General features: G+C 34.7%; 1 protein-coding gene across 2 annotated transcripts in view; it reads right to left on the bottom strand.

Moving 5' to 3' along the window:
- The window catches only part of DIAPH3 (diaphanous related formin 3), a 516,072-nt gene that overhangs the window by 124,047 nt on the left and 374,625 nt on the right, over positions 1–17,400 (bottom strand). For both annotated transcript variants that reach the window (XM_069068623.1, XM_069068622.1), the window contains 2 exons: positions 5,509–5,604; positions 4,963–5,022 (listed from right to left, as the gene is read on the bottom strand). In XM_069068623.1, coding sequence (XP_068924724.1) covers positions 4,963–5,022; positions 5,509–5,604 — 156 coding nt within the window. The remainder of the gene's footprint in view (positions 1–4,962; positions 5,023–5,508; positions 5,605–17,400) is intronic.

Here is a 17,400-nt window from a genome sequence, read left to right as displayed (position 1 = left end):
GTTTTAATTACATCTAAATCACAAAGAGTTTTTTAATGGTTAGTTCAAATTGCTATTTTTGGAAAAGGCAAGCAGTATGGAGACTACTACATTTCTGTAATATAGTTGCCAACTTTTAAAATATTATTAATGATGATGATGATGATGGTTCAAACATAGTATCTGGACTAGAAGTACTTTCCACATGACAACCTTCGAGGTGTCTATTTCTTATGTCTGCCAGCTCTTTATGTCACCAACCACAAACATAAACAGTGATCATCACAACTTGATACTAAAAATAATACCTTAAATTATACAGTGCTTAAGTACTTAAATTATTGTCAAAATGTCTCCTGTATCTTGTCTTCCCAACTAGATTACAACTTTTTTTAAAAAGAAGTAGTCTGTTCTGCTTATACTACCTCTAACAGAGCATCATCTTGTATCAGAATGGGAAATTAACAAATTCTTATTGTCTGATCATGGCTTTATGAAATATGTGGAGTAAAATTATATTTAGAAAATAACCCTAATACAGAAATAAGGTAACTTTAGGATTCCTAACAACTTCTAAAAACATTCAAGCCTGCCTGACAGTTGCCAAATTCTGATCTTGTAAATAGGGGCAAAGATGATCAAATTTTGATTTTTACTTCTCCTAAATCTGTTTTACTGCAAGCTCATGTTCTGTTTTCCAAATTGTGGCTTTAAGCAAAACTATGATTCCAAAAGACTGGAGTTTGACCACATATAAGGAAGAAATTCATTTATCAAATAAGAATAAAGAATCTCTTTTGTAAAAAAATAGATAAAATCTGTCTTAAATAGTTTAGGTTAGAGGAAGAAAGTCAGATTCATGACTATTTGCAATAACTTCTAACTCTATGGAAATGTAAATCTACCTTTCTTTCTACATCTTATGAGTAGAAAGAAACATCACAACAAAAACAAAGTCACCTCTTTAGTATCTTTTATGAATAAATGCTCTCTAGCTTCTGACCCCCAGAAGAGTCATAAAGTCAGTCACTCAATGGAAGGAAAAGGGGAAGACATAAAACAGACTACCATGAAAACTTACAAAACAAAATAAAACAAAAACAATATTGTAGTTTACTATGGAAGAATAGTAATATTTTTCTCAAATGGGTTAGTTATAAAATCTTTTAAGAAAAGACTTGAACAATACATTATTATTCAATCAATTCATTCTAACCCTTCAGTATATGGGTTTGAAAGTTCACTTAATGAAGGATGTTTCCTTTTCCTTTATAAATGTCCTTTTAAAAAAAATTTGAAGCCCTCACTACCTAAGAATTTGTAACCAGTTCATGCTTGAGAGTCTTTTTGATAATAATTGTGCCAAAAGGTTCTCATGCACTGACTACAAATTAGAAAAGGAAGAAGTGTCTTGTATACCCACAGGACTTCCTTACCCAAGTTGGAATAGTACTGAGCCAATTCTTTCTTTTGCATAAATACATGGTAAATACAAGACAGATGACTGAATAAAATGTAAAATGATTGGAATTGTTTTCCATTTCTTGAACAAGTAACTTGTTAATAGTAGCTGTTAAAATTATAACTATTCAGAAGGAATAATCTAATTTTGAAAAAGATAAAATATATTCTTAAGTAAGCAAATTAATTTAGTGAGAGAAAGCATATGTTTGGGGGGAAACCCCCAGGACTTAATTGTTTAAAGTATTTGATAAGTTAACTATGCTTAAGAAGAGGTCACATTTAAAGTGAAAAAAAAAATCCATTTAAAAGTTACTATCAGTAGTTAGTTTTACTGACATTAAAGTGCCTTAAGTAGATGTAAGTTGGGGGTGATAGATGGAGAGTGGTAAGTAGTTTCTTGCTTAATAGAGATTGCTTAAGGTAGATATGACTTCCATAAATGGGAATAAGCTTATACTTTCTTTTTTTTTAGGGGGGGGCAAGGCAATTGGGGTTAAGTGGCTTGCCCAAGGTCACACAGCTAATAAATGTATCAAGTGTCTGAGTCTGGATTTGAACTCAGGTCCTCCTGACTCCAGGATCAGTGGTCTATTCACTTCACTGCCCCCTATATTGTCATTTTAAAGGCATATCCTATTGGGTTGGGAAACAAGTTGTGGGGCAAAGATACTGTTTTGCTCTTGCCTATGAATTTAATTCTGTTTTATTTTTCCTTCATAGAAGCAAAAAAGAAAAGGTTTTATCCATCAATAGCAATGCTTTCCATCAATTTCGGTATCTTTCCAGGTTCACAACATTGAAATATAAGTAGAAGAGCTAGCTAACTTTGCCACTGACCCTTCAAAATTTAAGATGGCAAGAATAACTGGGCTTTCAAATAAAAACTGAAGAGTTCTGCAAGCTTAAACAGGAGGGATACAATAAAAATGGATTAGTAAACACAGATTAAGAATTTACTTAATAGGAAAAACCATTCAAAGTACATAAATTATTCTCATATTTTAATCCATATGGATAGGTTATAATCAAAGAGGCATACTATGGCTTCTGAAATAATATCTCATTATTCATTATTCATTTAGGTGGGGGGAACAGAGAGTTGTTCTAGGCTTTTAATTAAAAGAGAACCAATTTAGGGGCCAAAAATTCTAAAATAATATACTTCAGAAGTAGATGTTTAAATGGCCCATTTACTCATGAGTTCAAAAAAATTATGTGATATACTGCAAGAGGCACTGCAAGGAATACAAAACTGATTAATACATAGATTATTGTGAGTGATAAAGTATAAAGATGTAATAAAAAGTACAAGGAACAATGAGCTTAGATGAGGACATCAGTTCAAATGTATTTTTAGTGACAGCCAATATTACAAAGGGATGTAAATTAGGGTTGACGAGAATAATTTCCTAATGAAAGTAAAAATTCAAAGCACCAATAAAAATGTCATTAGCTCAGGGGCCTAAGAGTTTTGAGGATCAAAGAAAGGTGAAATTAAATGTCAACACTGTTTAACATATTTACTACCATGCTTATAAATGGGATCAAGTGTTTAACTTAATATGCTCAGTATTACACATAATTGTCAGTATAGTCATGTTAAGTTAACTCTTATGACTTATTTACCTTGACTTCTTCCATAGCACTTAAACTCCAATCTGATAAACTCTCTCCTACATAAATTTATAGGATGTTAAAATATACATGAAATTCCAAAGGCTCATATTATAATGTAATCTATCAAGTCAGCAAGCATTTATTAAGCACCTACTATTCGACAGGCACTGTGGCACTGGGGATGTAAAAGAAAGGCAAAAGGGAAGCTCATAACCTACTGATGGAATCAATATGCAAGCGACTATTTACAAAAAAGATATAGATATATATAGGATAGAACAGAGATAAGGACAAAGGGAAGGCACCATAATGGAAGGGAACTTCCAAAAGCTTCTTGAAGAAGGTCAGATTTGATTTAAGACTTGAAGGAAGCCAAGGAAACTTGGAGATGGGGCTGAGGAGGAAGAAAACGCTAGGCTTCGGTGACAGACACTGACAATGCATGGCGTTTTGTTTTTCTTCTTACACCGCTAACCACGGCTTCTATGTCTCTTCTTTCACCCTCCGATCATAGGTATTCTGGAAGGCTGATTTTCCAGAACACTGTCTTCTCTATATTCTCTTCCTTAGCAAATTTATCTGTTTTCATGGTTTTACCCGTCATTTGTATATATAGATAAATGACAATCAAATCATATCTACAGCCCTGACCTCTGTCTTCAATTCTTCTACTCACTCAGCTTGTACTAGCAATGTCTATCTCTATCTTTCACATTTTTGCTAGATTAGTCTTCCTCAAACAACATTTGTATTATGATGTTCACGTTCATAAAATATTCAATTTCATAACACAATTGACTTTAACACCAGTGAGTCATGATTCAGATGGTATTAAGGAAGGTGCATATACAGGTTCTTCCTTCCCAACAAGCTCACTCTTTTTCGGTTCTTGCCTTGAAAATTACAATTTCTGTGATTCAGTAATTCTTTATAGGAATCAAAATAATTGGTTGAACTTATAAAATAACAAATAAACCATCACAGATTTAAACATGCTCAAACTAAGGATTCTAATATTTTTCTCCCTGTAAAGAGGAGATATTCAAGGGAAAAGAGAATATGGTTTTGACTATATGAATTTCTTTGTCAATCAGCAAATATTTGAAGGTAAGTGCTATCATACTTATAGAAAATCACCAGAGAATTAATCTATATCTACCATTTCTGTCACAGAAAGCCAAAAAGGGGGAGGGGGAAGGGAAGAGGCATTCAACAGAAATAGCAGAGTAATTGAAAAAGTATTCTGACAAAGGATGGGTTAGGAATTATATTAGTGGTCTAGCTTTTGACAACACTTAGCAAAAGTTTAAGTAAAAATGGGATCTGGTTTCCTTTATTTTTTATGTTGATTTTCAACATATCTCCTTTTTAGTAATTGTATTGGCTTTAATATCTTTCTACAACATTCTATTATGAACCTTAATGATATTTGTAGCTCTGTCAAGATACTGGCTGAATTGTTTCAAAGAACAATGACTAATGGGAAGAAATAGAGTGAAGGAAAAAGATCTCTAATTCAATATTTTAATTTATACCTTCAAGTGAGATATTCCACTTTTTCGCCTATTTAAAACATAATTCAATGAGTGCTTATAGTCTATGAAAAGGAACTCTGAACAGCAGTTATCAAAGACTATCTTATCATTGCTTCTGGAAACAAAAAACTCAATGCCTCCTTCTTTATAATCCAGTAAATGACAGTACAACATAAGAAACCATCTCTAAGTAACTATGAAGGGATAGGATCCATACACGATCCTTAATTGTATAGGTATCAACTATATATTTTCACTCTTTAGTATCTTAGAAACTTGAGAGCATCAATGCAGCCTGCTGAAATCACACACCAATAGGATAAAAGTAGGTAAGAAGAACATTCAATTCATAAATATTGTTGATTACCATGGTTACAAGCTTTCAGAACAGGCCTCTGTGAGATTGGACTGAGACTTTGTCGGATATCTGTTAAAAAAAAAACAGAAACAAAAGAAACTTAATATAACAATCGGTCCCTCAAAAAGTGTAACTATATTAGCTAGATTATTTTCTCTTCAGATTAACTTTTTCTGAAAGACAGGCAATGCTATACTACCAATGAAATACTTGATTCGGTAGAGAATGTTGTGACTTTTACTTCCCATTTAATTTTTATACTATGATCTCCAAAAAGATAAGTTACACATGGTTCTGTAACTGAATTTTGTCATGCTAATAAGTCTATGCTAAGTTCAGGGTACAGATTTGTAAATGGTACTGATATCAGTCAAAAGGAATGAGCATCTGTGACATGTGTCATTGTAAGGAAAGAATAAACAAAATGGTAGAACTTTTTAAGTTATAGCCCAGAGCAGTGCATTCATGATACATTCCTTTAAAGAAATAATTAAAAAAAGATTCTTCTATGTTATAATTCCTTAGAAACTAACATGAAACAAGTATAATATTCACCTTTAGGCCTTGGTGTCCTTTTTCTTCGGTCTCGGAAAGCAGCACCTGACTGCAAGGCCTCCAGCAGACTATCCATCACTCCTGTCTCATCACCCTCTGTGAAAAGAGATTGAGGGAATTCCATCAGCCCTCAGGGTTACCATAGCAATGTCAAAGACGACACAGGGGTCGGAATGGTTAAGGATATGGGGAAAAAAGACCAAATGCCAAGATGAAACCAGCAATTTCAAATTGAGAGAGGTCTTTAAACTCACTCATAAATCAGCTGTTTCTTAATGAAATCTACCTCATTAGTGTTTGTGTTGCTGTCCAGCAAAGGGTAACCAGATTCAATTGATTCACTTCAGAGCACTGCTCTTTATATAAATGCAACCACAGAATAACCTTAAATGGAAAGGAGCTTCTGTCCAAACTGTTTCATAACCAGGTTATCGAAAATCACATTTTCCTTCCAGAAACAGGTTACTTTCAAGGCAATGACTTTTATTCTAAAGTTTACCAGGGACTTAGAAGGGGGTTTGTTGTTAGAGGTGCTGCTGAATGAATTCAGAGTACAAAATTACATATTTTCATATTAAATTCTATTAGCATGTTTCTGTAAATTATTGTTCATAGCACATCATGATGACCTTCTGAGGCAAAGGAAAACTCATTGGATATTGAAGAGTACTAAAAGATACAGTAGAAATGGTTCTTTGAGAGAGAGTAGGGAGAAATTTCTCCACTCCAAGTTCACAGAGAATTAATCAAAAGACATAATCATTTGAGTTGAACATATAGCCTATAATTAACAAAGGTTTTGTGTGTGTATGTGTACATATTATGTTTGTATATGCATGCCTGTATGATATGTATAGTATGTATATATCTGCATATGTATATGTTTATATAAATATATGTATAGATAAAGATATACATATACACACATAATCCATGGTTGTATATAACATATATATATATATATTTCAATAGTCACATAACTTTCAATCCTAAATATTAGCCCTGAGAAGTGAAAGGAACTCTAAGCAAATGTAGTACCAGTGCAATATTCACAGCGCCAATGGTCACTATAAGTATGCCTGCATAGTGCTCAATTGCAAAATGTAACAACTCTCCATACAGAAGACAGAAGCAAAACATTTATTCAGACAGAAAAAACATTTATTTGGCAGAAAACCAAATCCCAAAACAAGTAATCTGATTCCATTATAATAGCAAAGAAGTTAATAATCCATAACAACACAAAGAGTCACAGCATCCTTTAGCCTTCCCATAAACCAACCTTTACTCACAAGTCTAACTGTCTCCCTCCAATGTATCCTCCCCTCCCTCCAGTCTAGTTGCTCTCACTCCCAGCTTCCTGTGGGTTCTGCTCCACCCTTCAGCAAACTCCTCCCACCACAGGCTCCATGTGATTACATTCAGCCTATTAGGGGGCAGGGTATAGAGGTCTTTAAATTCCCATTCCCATTACAGGAAATGGCTGTCCAATACTGCATTTAAAAAAAAAAAAACAACCACAGTTCAACAACAGGCCATTAAATGACGCATACTTAGAATTAAAAATACAACAGTTTGCCTCTACTAATTTTTTTTTTTTTGCTTTTGGGAGGGCAATTGGGGTTAAGTGACTTGCCTAAGGTCACACGGCTAGTTTTTTTGTGTTAAGTGTCTGAGGCCGGATTTGAACTCAGGTACTCCTGACTTCAGGGCCAATGCTCTATTCACTGCACCACCTAGCCGCCCCCCTCTACTAATTTTTTTAATGGAAATATCATCCCTCAATACATTATATTAAGAATTTGATAAATAAAAAGTAGTACAAGAAGTACATATATTATGCTAAATATTTAAATAGTTTTAATGTATATAAAAATACAAGCATCATCTTTAGAAGACTGACTACCAGGTAATGGGGTAGGGGAGACACATCAATTAGTGAAAACCATATGGGTTGTATTATGAATTGATGGAAAGAAGAACCATATTGATAAAATCACTTATTATTAAAGCATTTTTAGTAAATATGGTTTAATTATATTTTAAAAGTCTAAAATAATTTCAGTAGAAACATTACTTTAAATTCACTCAAAGTTGATGACACTCAATGTAGTGACAAGGAGCAAGGTCTCCTGGGAAAGAGATTCAGATTGCTCTTTGCAGGTTGAGTTTGAAACCTCAGTCTAGAAGGCATCATTGAAGTGGATGACAGCTTGGAGTCTGAATGTAGACAAAGAGCAGAGGAGGGTCAAAGACAGAACCTTGGGTGACTATTAACATTAAAATGTTCAGAAGAGGAATTAGAGCATGTCATAAACAGTTAAGCTCCATGAGAGCTCAGCTCATGCCTCACCTAAAGTCTACATAGTATCTTAAAGCAGTTTTTTACTTATAGAAGATAATCAATGTTGGTTAAAATGAACTGAATGCTTCCAGTGGGGGGAATCTTGGGGGAGAAAGAGAAATGGCATATCAAAATAGAAAAAAAAAAAAGCTGAGTTACTCCTTTTATCACTTAGGTTCACAATGGAACATAAAAAACATCACCTTTCACATATATACAACTTTTCTTGGCTCTCCATTGCCAATGTAGGTAAGGGAGCTTGGAATGAAGATGGGATTTACAGAATGAACATAAAGTGGGCTAAAATCCAGAAGCTACAGTTCCTAGTAGACCTATCAGGCAGTCAGCTTTGATGGATTATCTACAAGCAGTGACAAATTGGGTAATCAACACTTTAACTGGTTGGGACCTTCAAGCTATTTCCTGGGAGCTTTTTCAGTCCCTCAGGGACCTCACCACTTTCACCCCTACTTATGGAGAAGCACTTGACTTTACTGAACCAGAGCATCACCTCTTCTGGATATCAAAGGCCATAAGCTTGATGCCAAAGTCCTATCATGACATGACATACCCCATGACTAGGGTATCTATGCATGTGAGAGATAAGAACTGTACGGCCTGCCAAGAGCTCAACTATTATACTTGGACCAGCACTGCTACAGTCAGAGCAAGAACAGAAGACCTCTGATATTTCCTAGTGCCTTCTAATCTGGATAGGTAGTCCAAATGCTGCTGAATGACTTCAGCAGCCTCTTTACCCATTATGAATCCTAGATACTGGCCTGCTATCACTGTGCTGAGCTGACTCTGAAAATGAAAAGGAAGGGAGGACATTCCATTTATTAGCTATGTAGATACTTTTTTTTTAAGGAGACAAGCTATTTTAGGGGTTGGTCATAATAATTTTGAGGGTTTCTTTGTTAGGTGAATCTCGGACTATTTCACTTTAGAAGGAAGGGGGTTAAAAGAGTGCGTGGGAAAATTTCTGTTTGGGAAGTTGTAATCTTGAAATACCATTACCCAAATCACTTTATCATTATCTTTGTGGTTCTGGATTGAGGGACTAGGGGATTAGAGGAATAGTTCCCATCCCTTTTCTTGCATATATCTGATCATGTTTCTGCCTACCTCAAGAAGCTTACATAACTCCCAACTGCCTCTAGAATAAAATGCTGACTCTTAGGTTTGGCCTTTAAAGCCCTTCACAATCTGTTCTCCAACCTAATTTTTTAGACTAAGTTCCCGTGAGCCCCCTTCATTTACTTTCCCTACTGTTCTCCATCTAGGACACTTCATTTTTTGCATCTGTTCCTGTATAAAGGCCATCCTTCATACAGAAAATTATCTCTTTCCTACCTTTGATCTCTTAGATTCCTTAGCTCTCTTCAAGGTTAATTTCAAATGTTATCAGTAGAAGGCATGTCCTGATTCCCCCAGTTTTCAGTAATCTCCCTTCCTTGAACATCATCTGGCTTATATTTTATATGTACTTATCTATATAATTGCTGTTTTCTCCCCATAGAAGGCAAACTCCATAAGGAAGGTGACTATTTCATTTCTGTCCTTATAACCTTAGCACTTAGCATGGTTCCTGAAAAATAGTAGGTGCTGAATAAATGTTATTTGAATGAATGAATCAGTTAAGTAGTTTTAAGTATTGTTCATTCCATTTTACAGATGTGGAAACTGAGTGTCTGAGGGCTTAAGTAGCTCACTTTTCATCACCCAACTGCAAAGTGTAGTATTCTATCTACTAGGCCATGCCTGAAAAAGCTTATGATAACCTCATGGAAACAAACGTAATGTCCTGTGTTGTATATTCAGTTTTAATATTTTCAAAACACATTCATATCCATTATCTTCTTATGGTAAGTCTAGGTGACACATAAGGCACCTATTTGAGAGATGACAACTTTAAGAAGGCAAGTAAAGTTTAAGTCATTTGCATAGTCTTACAACTTGTCATGGCAATAAGGCAAGCTTTCTCTCAGCCTAGAACACCCTTCTTTAGCTAATGATGATGTGTTTACCAACTCCTGCAGCAAGAACAATGCAGTGAAAGCACAGCTCTCTATTCATCTAAGGTCTAGGGCATCTAAAGCTGTCAAAAGGAAAATTTGAAATTTATTAAAAAAAAAAATATGTGGGGGAAGCTAGGTGGTGCAGTGAATAGAGCACCGGCCCTGGAGTCAGGAGGACCTGGGCTCAAATCCGGCCTAAGACACTTAACATTTACTAGCCATGAGACCTTGGGGAAGCCACTTAACCCCAATTGCCCTCCAAAAAGCAAAAGATAAAAAAAAATGTGAGTGTGTATATGCATATACACATACATATATACATATATATGTATATATATGAAATAAAGGGATTTTGATAGGATATAACTAGAATGTATTATCTGTGCCTGTGCTCATTTGGTTATAGACTAAAAGAAGAAAGGTAATTAAATAGGATAATATCATCACTTACATGTGAAAAGGACTCACTTGTCAAACTGAAGCATCACAATTTAAATCTCCTTCAGTAAAGGGGAATCTCAACAATAGTACTTGCAAATTTTAAATATTCATTTTTGTTGAAAGTCTATTATAAGAGGCTTTAAGACTGTTCAAATATTTTATTATGTAAGAACAGATTTTGAAAATGACTTCTAAAAGGTTTTTTTTAACCTTATAAAGCATTGAAGAAAAACATCAAATAATTTCTTTTCAGATAGAGGGAATTAAAAAGTCTAATTCAACATCAAGAATCAAGCAGAAATTAAGGTGAAAGTAGAAAATAGCAGTGAAAACTCTGTCTTTGAGAGAAACTAGAGACAAGCTGCCTAGAGTCTACCTCTGTGATTCCTTAAATCTATTCTTCAATGGCTATAAACCCCCAAACCTCAGTTTTGCAAAGAAGTTCAAAGGAATTTTAGTCTAACAAATCCTTGACCACTACAATTTCCTTGATGAATTCAAATGAGAACCTCTAAACGGCCTAGGAGTTTGGGTGTGCATAGCCCTTTCTACTACCAGATAGCTCTAATTATTATGAAATTTTTCCTTATATAAAGATGAAGCCTAGCTCTACTAATTTCCACCCAGTGTTCCTGGTGCTTCCTTCAGGTCTAAGCAGAACCAAGTTTAATCCCCTAGATCCACACCCAAGATAGTCCTTCAAAAGCTTGACAACAAATATTATGCCCATTTGTAAAGTGATGGTAATGTAGCAGTGGAAAAGTGGAGAGAAGGTGCCAAGAATCATTCCAACAAGGTGTGAGAGGAAGACTTTTATGGAGGGTATCTCATATTATATGGCACTTATTTGCATTTGTGTCCCAGGTTTGCTTCTCAAAGTGGATACTTTGATGGAGTCATGACTTCACTGGCGTAGGAACTTTTTCTACTCATGCTAATCACATTTTTCCTTTGATCTCTTGATGTGGAACTACCCATGTGGTCAAAAGACCTCTCACATTTAATATCTCAAGAAGATGTTTGTGTTTTTAATATTACAGGGAGACTAGGGGAGCACTTGGCCTGTCTCTATGTTGTCCCTCATTCTTAGTACATAATTTATCATTTAAAAATACATTGCTGTCAGAGATAAATTTTTGTAGAACCAAACAGTTTGGTATCATTGTTAGTATGGTACAATTTTCTGGCTGGCTGCTGCCCTAGTATGAAATTCTGAACCCTAGACATTCAATAGCCACTTGTCTCTCCAAGTTCTGTATTTTGGATCAGAATAGACCTCAATAAGATACCTTCAGCTACACATGATTTTCTGGGAAATCTTTGTCTATATTCAGAGTGCCCTTTCTTTTTTCTTTTTGATGCCAGCATATATTTCATTAAGTAGGTTTTTAATGTTCTGAAGGCAAATGCAATTAGTTCAATGGCATTTGCAAGGCACCTTGGATTCTTGAAGTCTATGTTAGTAGAATACAAACTATGGTAGGTTTCCTCAAGTGTAAAAGGCTTAAACATATGGTAATGATGACAAACTATAAATTCTATATGAGGATTAGCCTACTTAAGTACAGAGAGACTCATCACAAGCAGTTTGGCCTTTAGGTAATGAATTCTTTGGTCATGGTGATCCATGAAACAGAAAAATTAAAACTGGGCTTCAATTTTAGAATTACAGAATCAAAGTATCTCAGGTTTTAAAGTTGTAATGAACTAGATGGGCCATTTAGAGGCCTTTTACAAAAAGAAAATTGAGGTGCAGAGAGCATAAGTGTTTGCTAAAGTCACATAAGCAGTAAGCAGCAAAACCGGGATTGGAACCCAGGTCCTCTGATTCCAAATCCAATCCATTCTTATGCTGGATGATTCCCTTCTATATCTGCAGTCAATAAAATGGAATGGCAGAGAATTCTAAGAGTTACACAGCTATTAGACAGTCTATAATGCCTAATTATTGTTCCTAAAATATATATATGCTGACTTAAATGACAAAAGGATAGCTCAGCAGTTCTACTTATAGGGGCAAACGAAGGAACTGGCTTTTTTCTGCATCCAAGGACAACAAAGAACCATGGTCTCATGGGATATGTGCTTATTCTGAGATTAAGCTAAGAGGATGTGATGAGGAAAATTATAACTTATGTACCAGCATCTGTTGTAGACAATGAAAGAGTGTCAAATTTAATAAAGAAGTGGACAAGATCATCTGCACCAAATCAACATATTTCTGGATCTTCTGAGAAAGTGGACACAGGGCATAATGGTGTAAAATATGGTTTAGGACTGAAGAAATGAAATAGACCAAAGATTTGTAAATTATTCCAAACTTTCATGACTCTCACTAACATTTTACATATGTGTGCATATATGTAAAAAACTTATATCTATGCCATATATATTTTCCTCAAGAAGAGAGTTGATAGGCGAAAGTGAGCTATAAGTCAACTGAGATCACTGCACAAAAATTTTGAATAAAATTCACATTCTTATTTAGATTTACTGTACAGGTCCAGCTCTAAACATGGTGCTATCTCAATTCTATTAGAGAACTTTTGCTAGCTTACAGTTTAGTGCAGCTACTCATGGTCTTCTACTCAATGCTAGCGATTAAGGCATTCTTTGTTATTTTTTAACTGTGGTTCAGAGAAACAAAGCCAGAAAGGAATGGACCTGGAATACTCTGCCCCTATCTATTAATGACAGAGCTTCAATATGAACTCAGATCCTGACTCTAGGTCTTGGGCTTTCAGCATTCATTGACCTCTTATCAATCTCTTTCAGCCTATAAGTCCAAAACAATCATTAAGACCTAAATTAGACCAATGTTTCCTTTTTTTTCCCCAATATTTATTTTTCTCAGTTTCATGACTACTGACATTTCCAAGCCTAAATATTTCTATGCTTCTCCGATGGGTCTTCAGGACCATTATTAACAGTGAACCTGAGTTCATTAATTTATCCTATTTTCTCATTCTCCCCTCTGACATCCCTTCCTCCCACAAACTGTGTGCTGCCTTTCTTTGGGGAAAGGACAGAGTGGCATGAACATAAGAACACTTGTAAGACACATAAACATCATAGAATTTCAAATCATTTTTCCTATCAAAAATATATTTGCCTTTATTAAACCTACTAATCTAGATTAAATACATTCCAAATTGTTTCATGTAATACAAGTTAGAGTAACATTTAAAGCAATGTGTGTGCATGTGTGTGTGTATATATATATATATGAATGAAATATATATATATAGTCTTACATAAAGAAGCATCTTTTCTGAATGAATTCTTAAAAAATTCTTAAATACTAATATCACATTAGAGAACAAAGAACAGCAAAGAATAATTCTCTTTCCTTTTTAAGCACTTTATACATTTAGGGAACATAAAACTGCATCCTGATCTAACTAAATTCCCCAGTCACCGGTAAATGCCTTCTTTTGTCTCCCTTCTCTTTACAAGAGGCATGGAAAAGGGCCCAATATAGCTACTTTTCCAACTTGTTTTGCTTAGATTGGGTTTTGTTACTTGTTTACAGTATTCTTGTGGTTTGTGCTGCCAAAATCCAAACCTAACTTGGCAAAACAGAAAAGAAGTGATTTCTAAAGTACACACACATAAAGAATTAAATAGAGCAAAAACATTCAAGTTTTAATTTTCATAACACTTATTCAAAAATTTAATTTGCTAGGAAAATAATCATCACCACAGCTAATATTATTTTTACATAAAATTCTCAAAGAACTTTAAAAATTATTCATGCATTTAAATTACAATTGTCTTAGGATAACTGTAATTTACCTCAACTTATGGTTAGAAGGGATGATACATGGGTATATCAGCACAGAAAAAAAGTTAGTTCTTAAGACTTCTGAATGATAATTAAGAATCAAACTACTTTCCTGTCAGCAAATATCTCCCTAACATGGACAGTAGTGCTAACCTAAAAAAAATCATAATCACAGTAATCCAAAGGTTACAATATAAAAATAGGTTCAATATACAGTGGTACATCCTAGCATACTAAATGGCTGCTTATGTGGATGACATGGGAAATGCATCTGGCAGTAATGAATGAGGGAATAGCAGTGAAAAATTAAAAATAAAAACATTAGTGAAACGCAAGAAGTCTTAATATATTCTAAATGATGGTATCATTCTATGAGGGGATTTGTTTTTAAGTTTAAAATTATGTTCTATAGGGGTGGCGAGGTGGTGCAGTGAATAGAGCACCGGCTCTGGAGTCTGGAGGACCTGAGTTCCAATCTGGCCTCAGATACTTAACAGAAAAACCAGTCATGTGACCTTTGGCAAGTCACTTAACCCCAATTGCCCTCCAAAAAGCAAAAGCAAAAAAAAATTATGTTCTATATAGAATTTTGATAGAATTATAGAATCTGAGAATTCATTGTTCAGTGAATCTGGGAAAAAGTCACCTGTTATAGCTGGGTTAAAAAAAAAAAGAATTCCCAGAAATCCGGAAAAATCATCATCTCTATTACTGCCACTCCATACACTTCCCTCTGACCCAAGCCTGGAAAATTTGAATGATTATCATTTTCTGATCTTGGCATATCACATTCATATTTTTCTCCTGTACTATATGAGTTGATTCATGGCAAAAAACACTGGTTAGATTATACTGAATGAGCCCTTTTTGGATTCTCATGGATCTTCCTATTGCCACTGTAGATAAACTATTTGGTCAGGTCACAACTTGGACCTGAGACAACTCATTCCCTCACTTCTTCCTCCCTGTTTCTACCAAGGATATTGACATTAGTAGTCATCTAGTCTAACTTGTCATCTCATATTGGAATCCTGACTTTAAGATTCCAGGGAATGTTACAACTTCAGTTTTCCTTTTATCTCTGTCAAAAAGCTTTCCATTCTTTTCCGACCCTCAGGTTTATGTCTATATTGATGGCCAATGCTATGTTCCCACAAGTTTCTTTTTGCTTTTTGGAAGGTTAAGTGACTTGCCCAAGGTCACATGGCTAGTTTTTGTGTTAAGTGTCTGAGGCTGAATTGGAACTCAGGTCCTCCTGACTCCAGGGCTGGTGATCTATTCACTGCATTACCTACCTTTAGCTACAAGTTTCTTGTGCTTAAATTACAACTTTCCATAGTCATATTCTAATCACGTAGCTCAAGCAACCTATTATAAGTAATACCTTTAAGACTTGTTTACCTCCTTGTATTAAAATATCAAGTTCACATTTTTTTAAAGTTTACATTCTGTGCAATGGCAGAAAGATATATGACACCATTTGTAATTATTCCTGATCTTCTTCCTTTTCATTTTGTCCTCCCTTCACTGTTATTTTTCTTTTTATATTTTACCTGCTATCTTTAATGTTTCTATTTTTGTTTGGGTTTCTATTTTTCTTTGTTATCATTTTTTTATTAATTTGTTTACTTTTAGTTTATAAGATTCAATTCCACAATTCCTAAAGTTTCAAATTCTGTCCCCTTCCCTCCCTCCTAACCCCCATGGCGGCATACAGTCAAGTATAAGATCTGTAAATACTTTCACATTAGACATTAGTGAGGTTATAAAGACGGATTGTATCAGATGAAATGAAAAATGGTAAAAAGGAAATAAAACCGAAAAAAGAAAAAGATCAGGTAGTTTGCTTCAATCTGGATTCAAACTCAGTTCTTTCTAGTTTTTTCTCTGGATGTAGATATCTCTCTCCATCATGAGTCTTTTGGGGTTGACTTATATCACTGCATTGCTGAGAAAAATCCAGACTATCAAAGCTGGTCATCAACATACATTGTGTCTGTAATTGTGTACAAATTTCTCCTGGTTGTACTCTTCTCACTCAGCATCAGTTCGTATAAGCCTCTCCAGGTAAATATGAAGACCATCTGCTCCTCATTTCTTATAGCACAGTAGTATTCCATTAAATGCATATACCACAACTTGTTCAGCCATTCCCCAATTGATGAGCACCCCCTTAATTTCCAATTCTTTGCTACTACAAAAAGAGCTGCTATAAATATTTTTGTACATATGGGTCTTTCTCCCACTTCTATGATCTCTCTCTTTTTCATTTTGAAGTTTTAGTATAATGTATTCTTCGTGATGTTAGCTGGTCTCTTTCTACAATGATTCCTAGAATAGTTACTGTAGTGTTTTCTCCTAACTACCAAAACTAAGCTACAGGCTTTTGAAGGTCCCTTTCTGAACTCTGTTTCCTAAGTCTATTCTTCAGTGGGATGCTGGTCCAGACCAAATGAAAGGCCGTTCTGCTCTTTTCTCCCTGAATAACAGACTCTGGAATCTAGTTAGATGTTAGCAATTATAACTGTCTTAGAAAACTGTCCTTTTTCAGTTTTTCTCATCCTCTCTACCTAGCAAACAATGGCTAATGGGAAAGTTAATTTTGTCACCTTGCATGCAATCTACTGGCAAATAACAGAACAATAAATTTGAAGATTGTCATAAGAAGAATTAGGAAGAAAAAATATCAAAATAATAAAATCTGGAAAGCTTTTTAGGATTCAAAGAATAATTAAATATGTCAGAAGGTCAGAGTACATGATCTAAGGGGTCAAGTTAAAAAGATGACTAAGGAGAGAGTTAATGGTTTACAAGTTTATCATACTAAGAAGCTACTAGCATTTCTTGGTCTTCACTCAATAAAGAAAATGGACTTAAGATTACAAGTATTTTAAAAAGGTTTACTGTCAGAAAGCATTTCTCAACAGTAAGTGACTTAAATATCAGACTAGGTTACAAAGGAAAATTATGGGAATTTCCTAAATTTGTGCTCTAGGAAAGATACTCAACTATATACAAAAAGTTAGATATGGCTTTATTGGAGATATAAATGTTTAATGGTCTCTCAGTGATGTTCCTTCCAATTTAATGATTCTTATTATAAAGATATGCATGCTCACATTACTTAAGCAGTTGATTGCTTAAGTAATAATAAGTTATGAATTATCCAAACCCCTGCTTCCCCTAATTTTCCATTCTGTTGATTGACTTGGTATTGCCTTCACTTAAGGGCAGCAGTAGAAGCAGGAAGAGGACCTGAAACTGGTTTAACTCATTTTACTATCTGTTAACAATGATGGTGA

The sequence above is a fragment of the Petaurus breviceps genome, unplaced genomic scaffold, assembly GCF_028583685.1.
Source record: "Petaurus breviceps papuanus isolate PSGF00001 unplaced genomic scaffold, PetGlider_PUasm1.0 90769, whole genome shotgun sequence".
Classification (NCBI taxonomy): Eukaryota; Metazoa; Chordata; class Mammalia; order Diprotodontia; family Petauridae; genus Petaurus; species Petaurus breviceps.
Note: the sequence above shows the minus strand (reverse complement) of the source record. Positions and strands in the feature narration are given on the sequence as shown.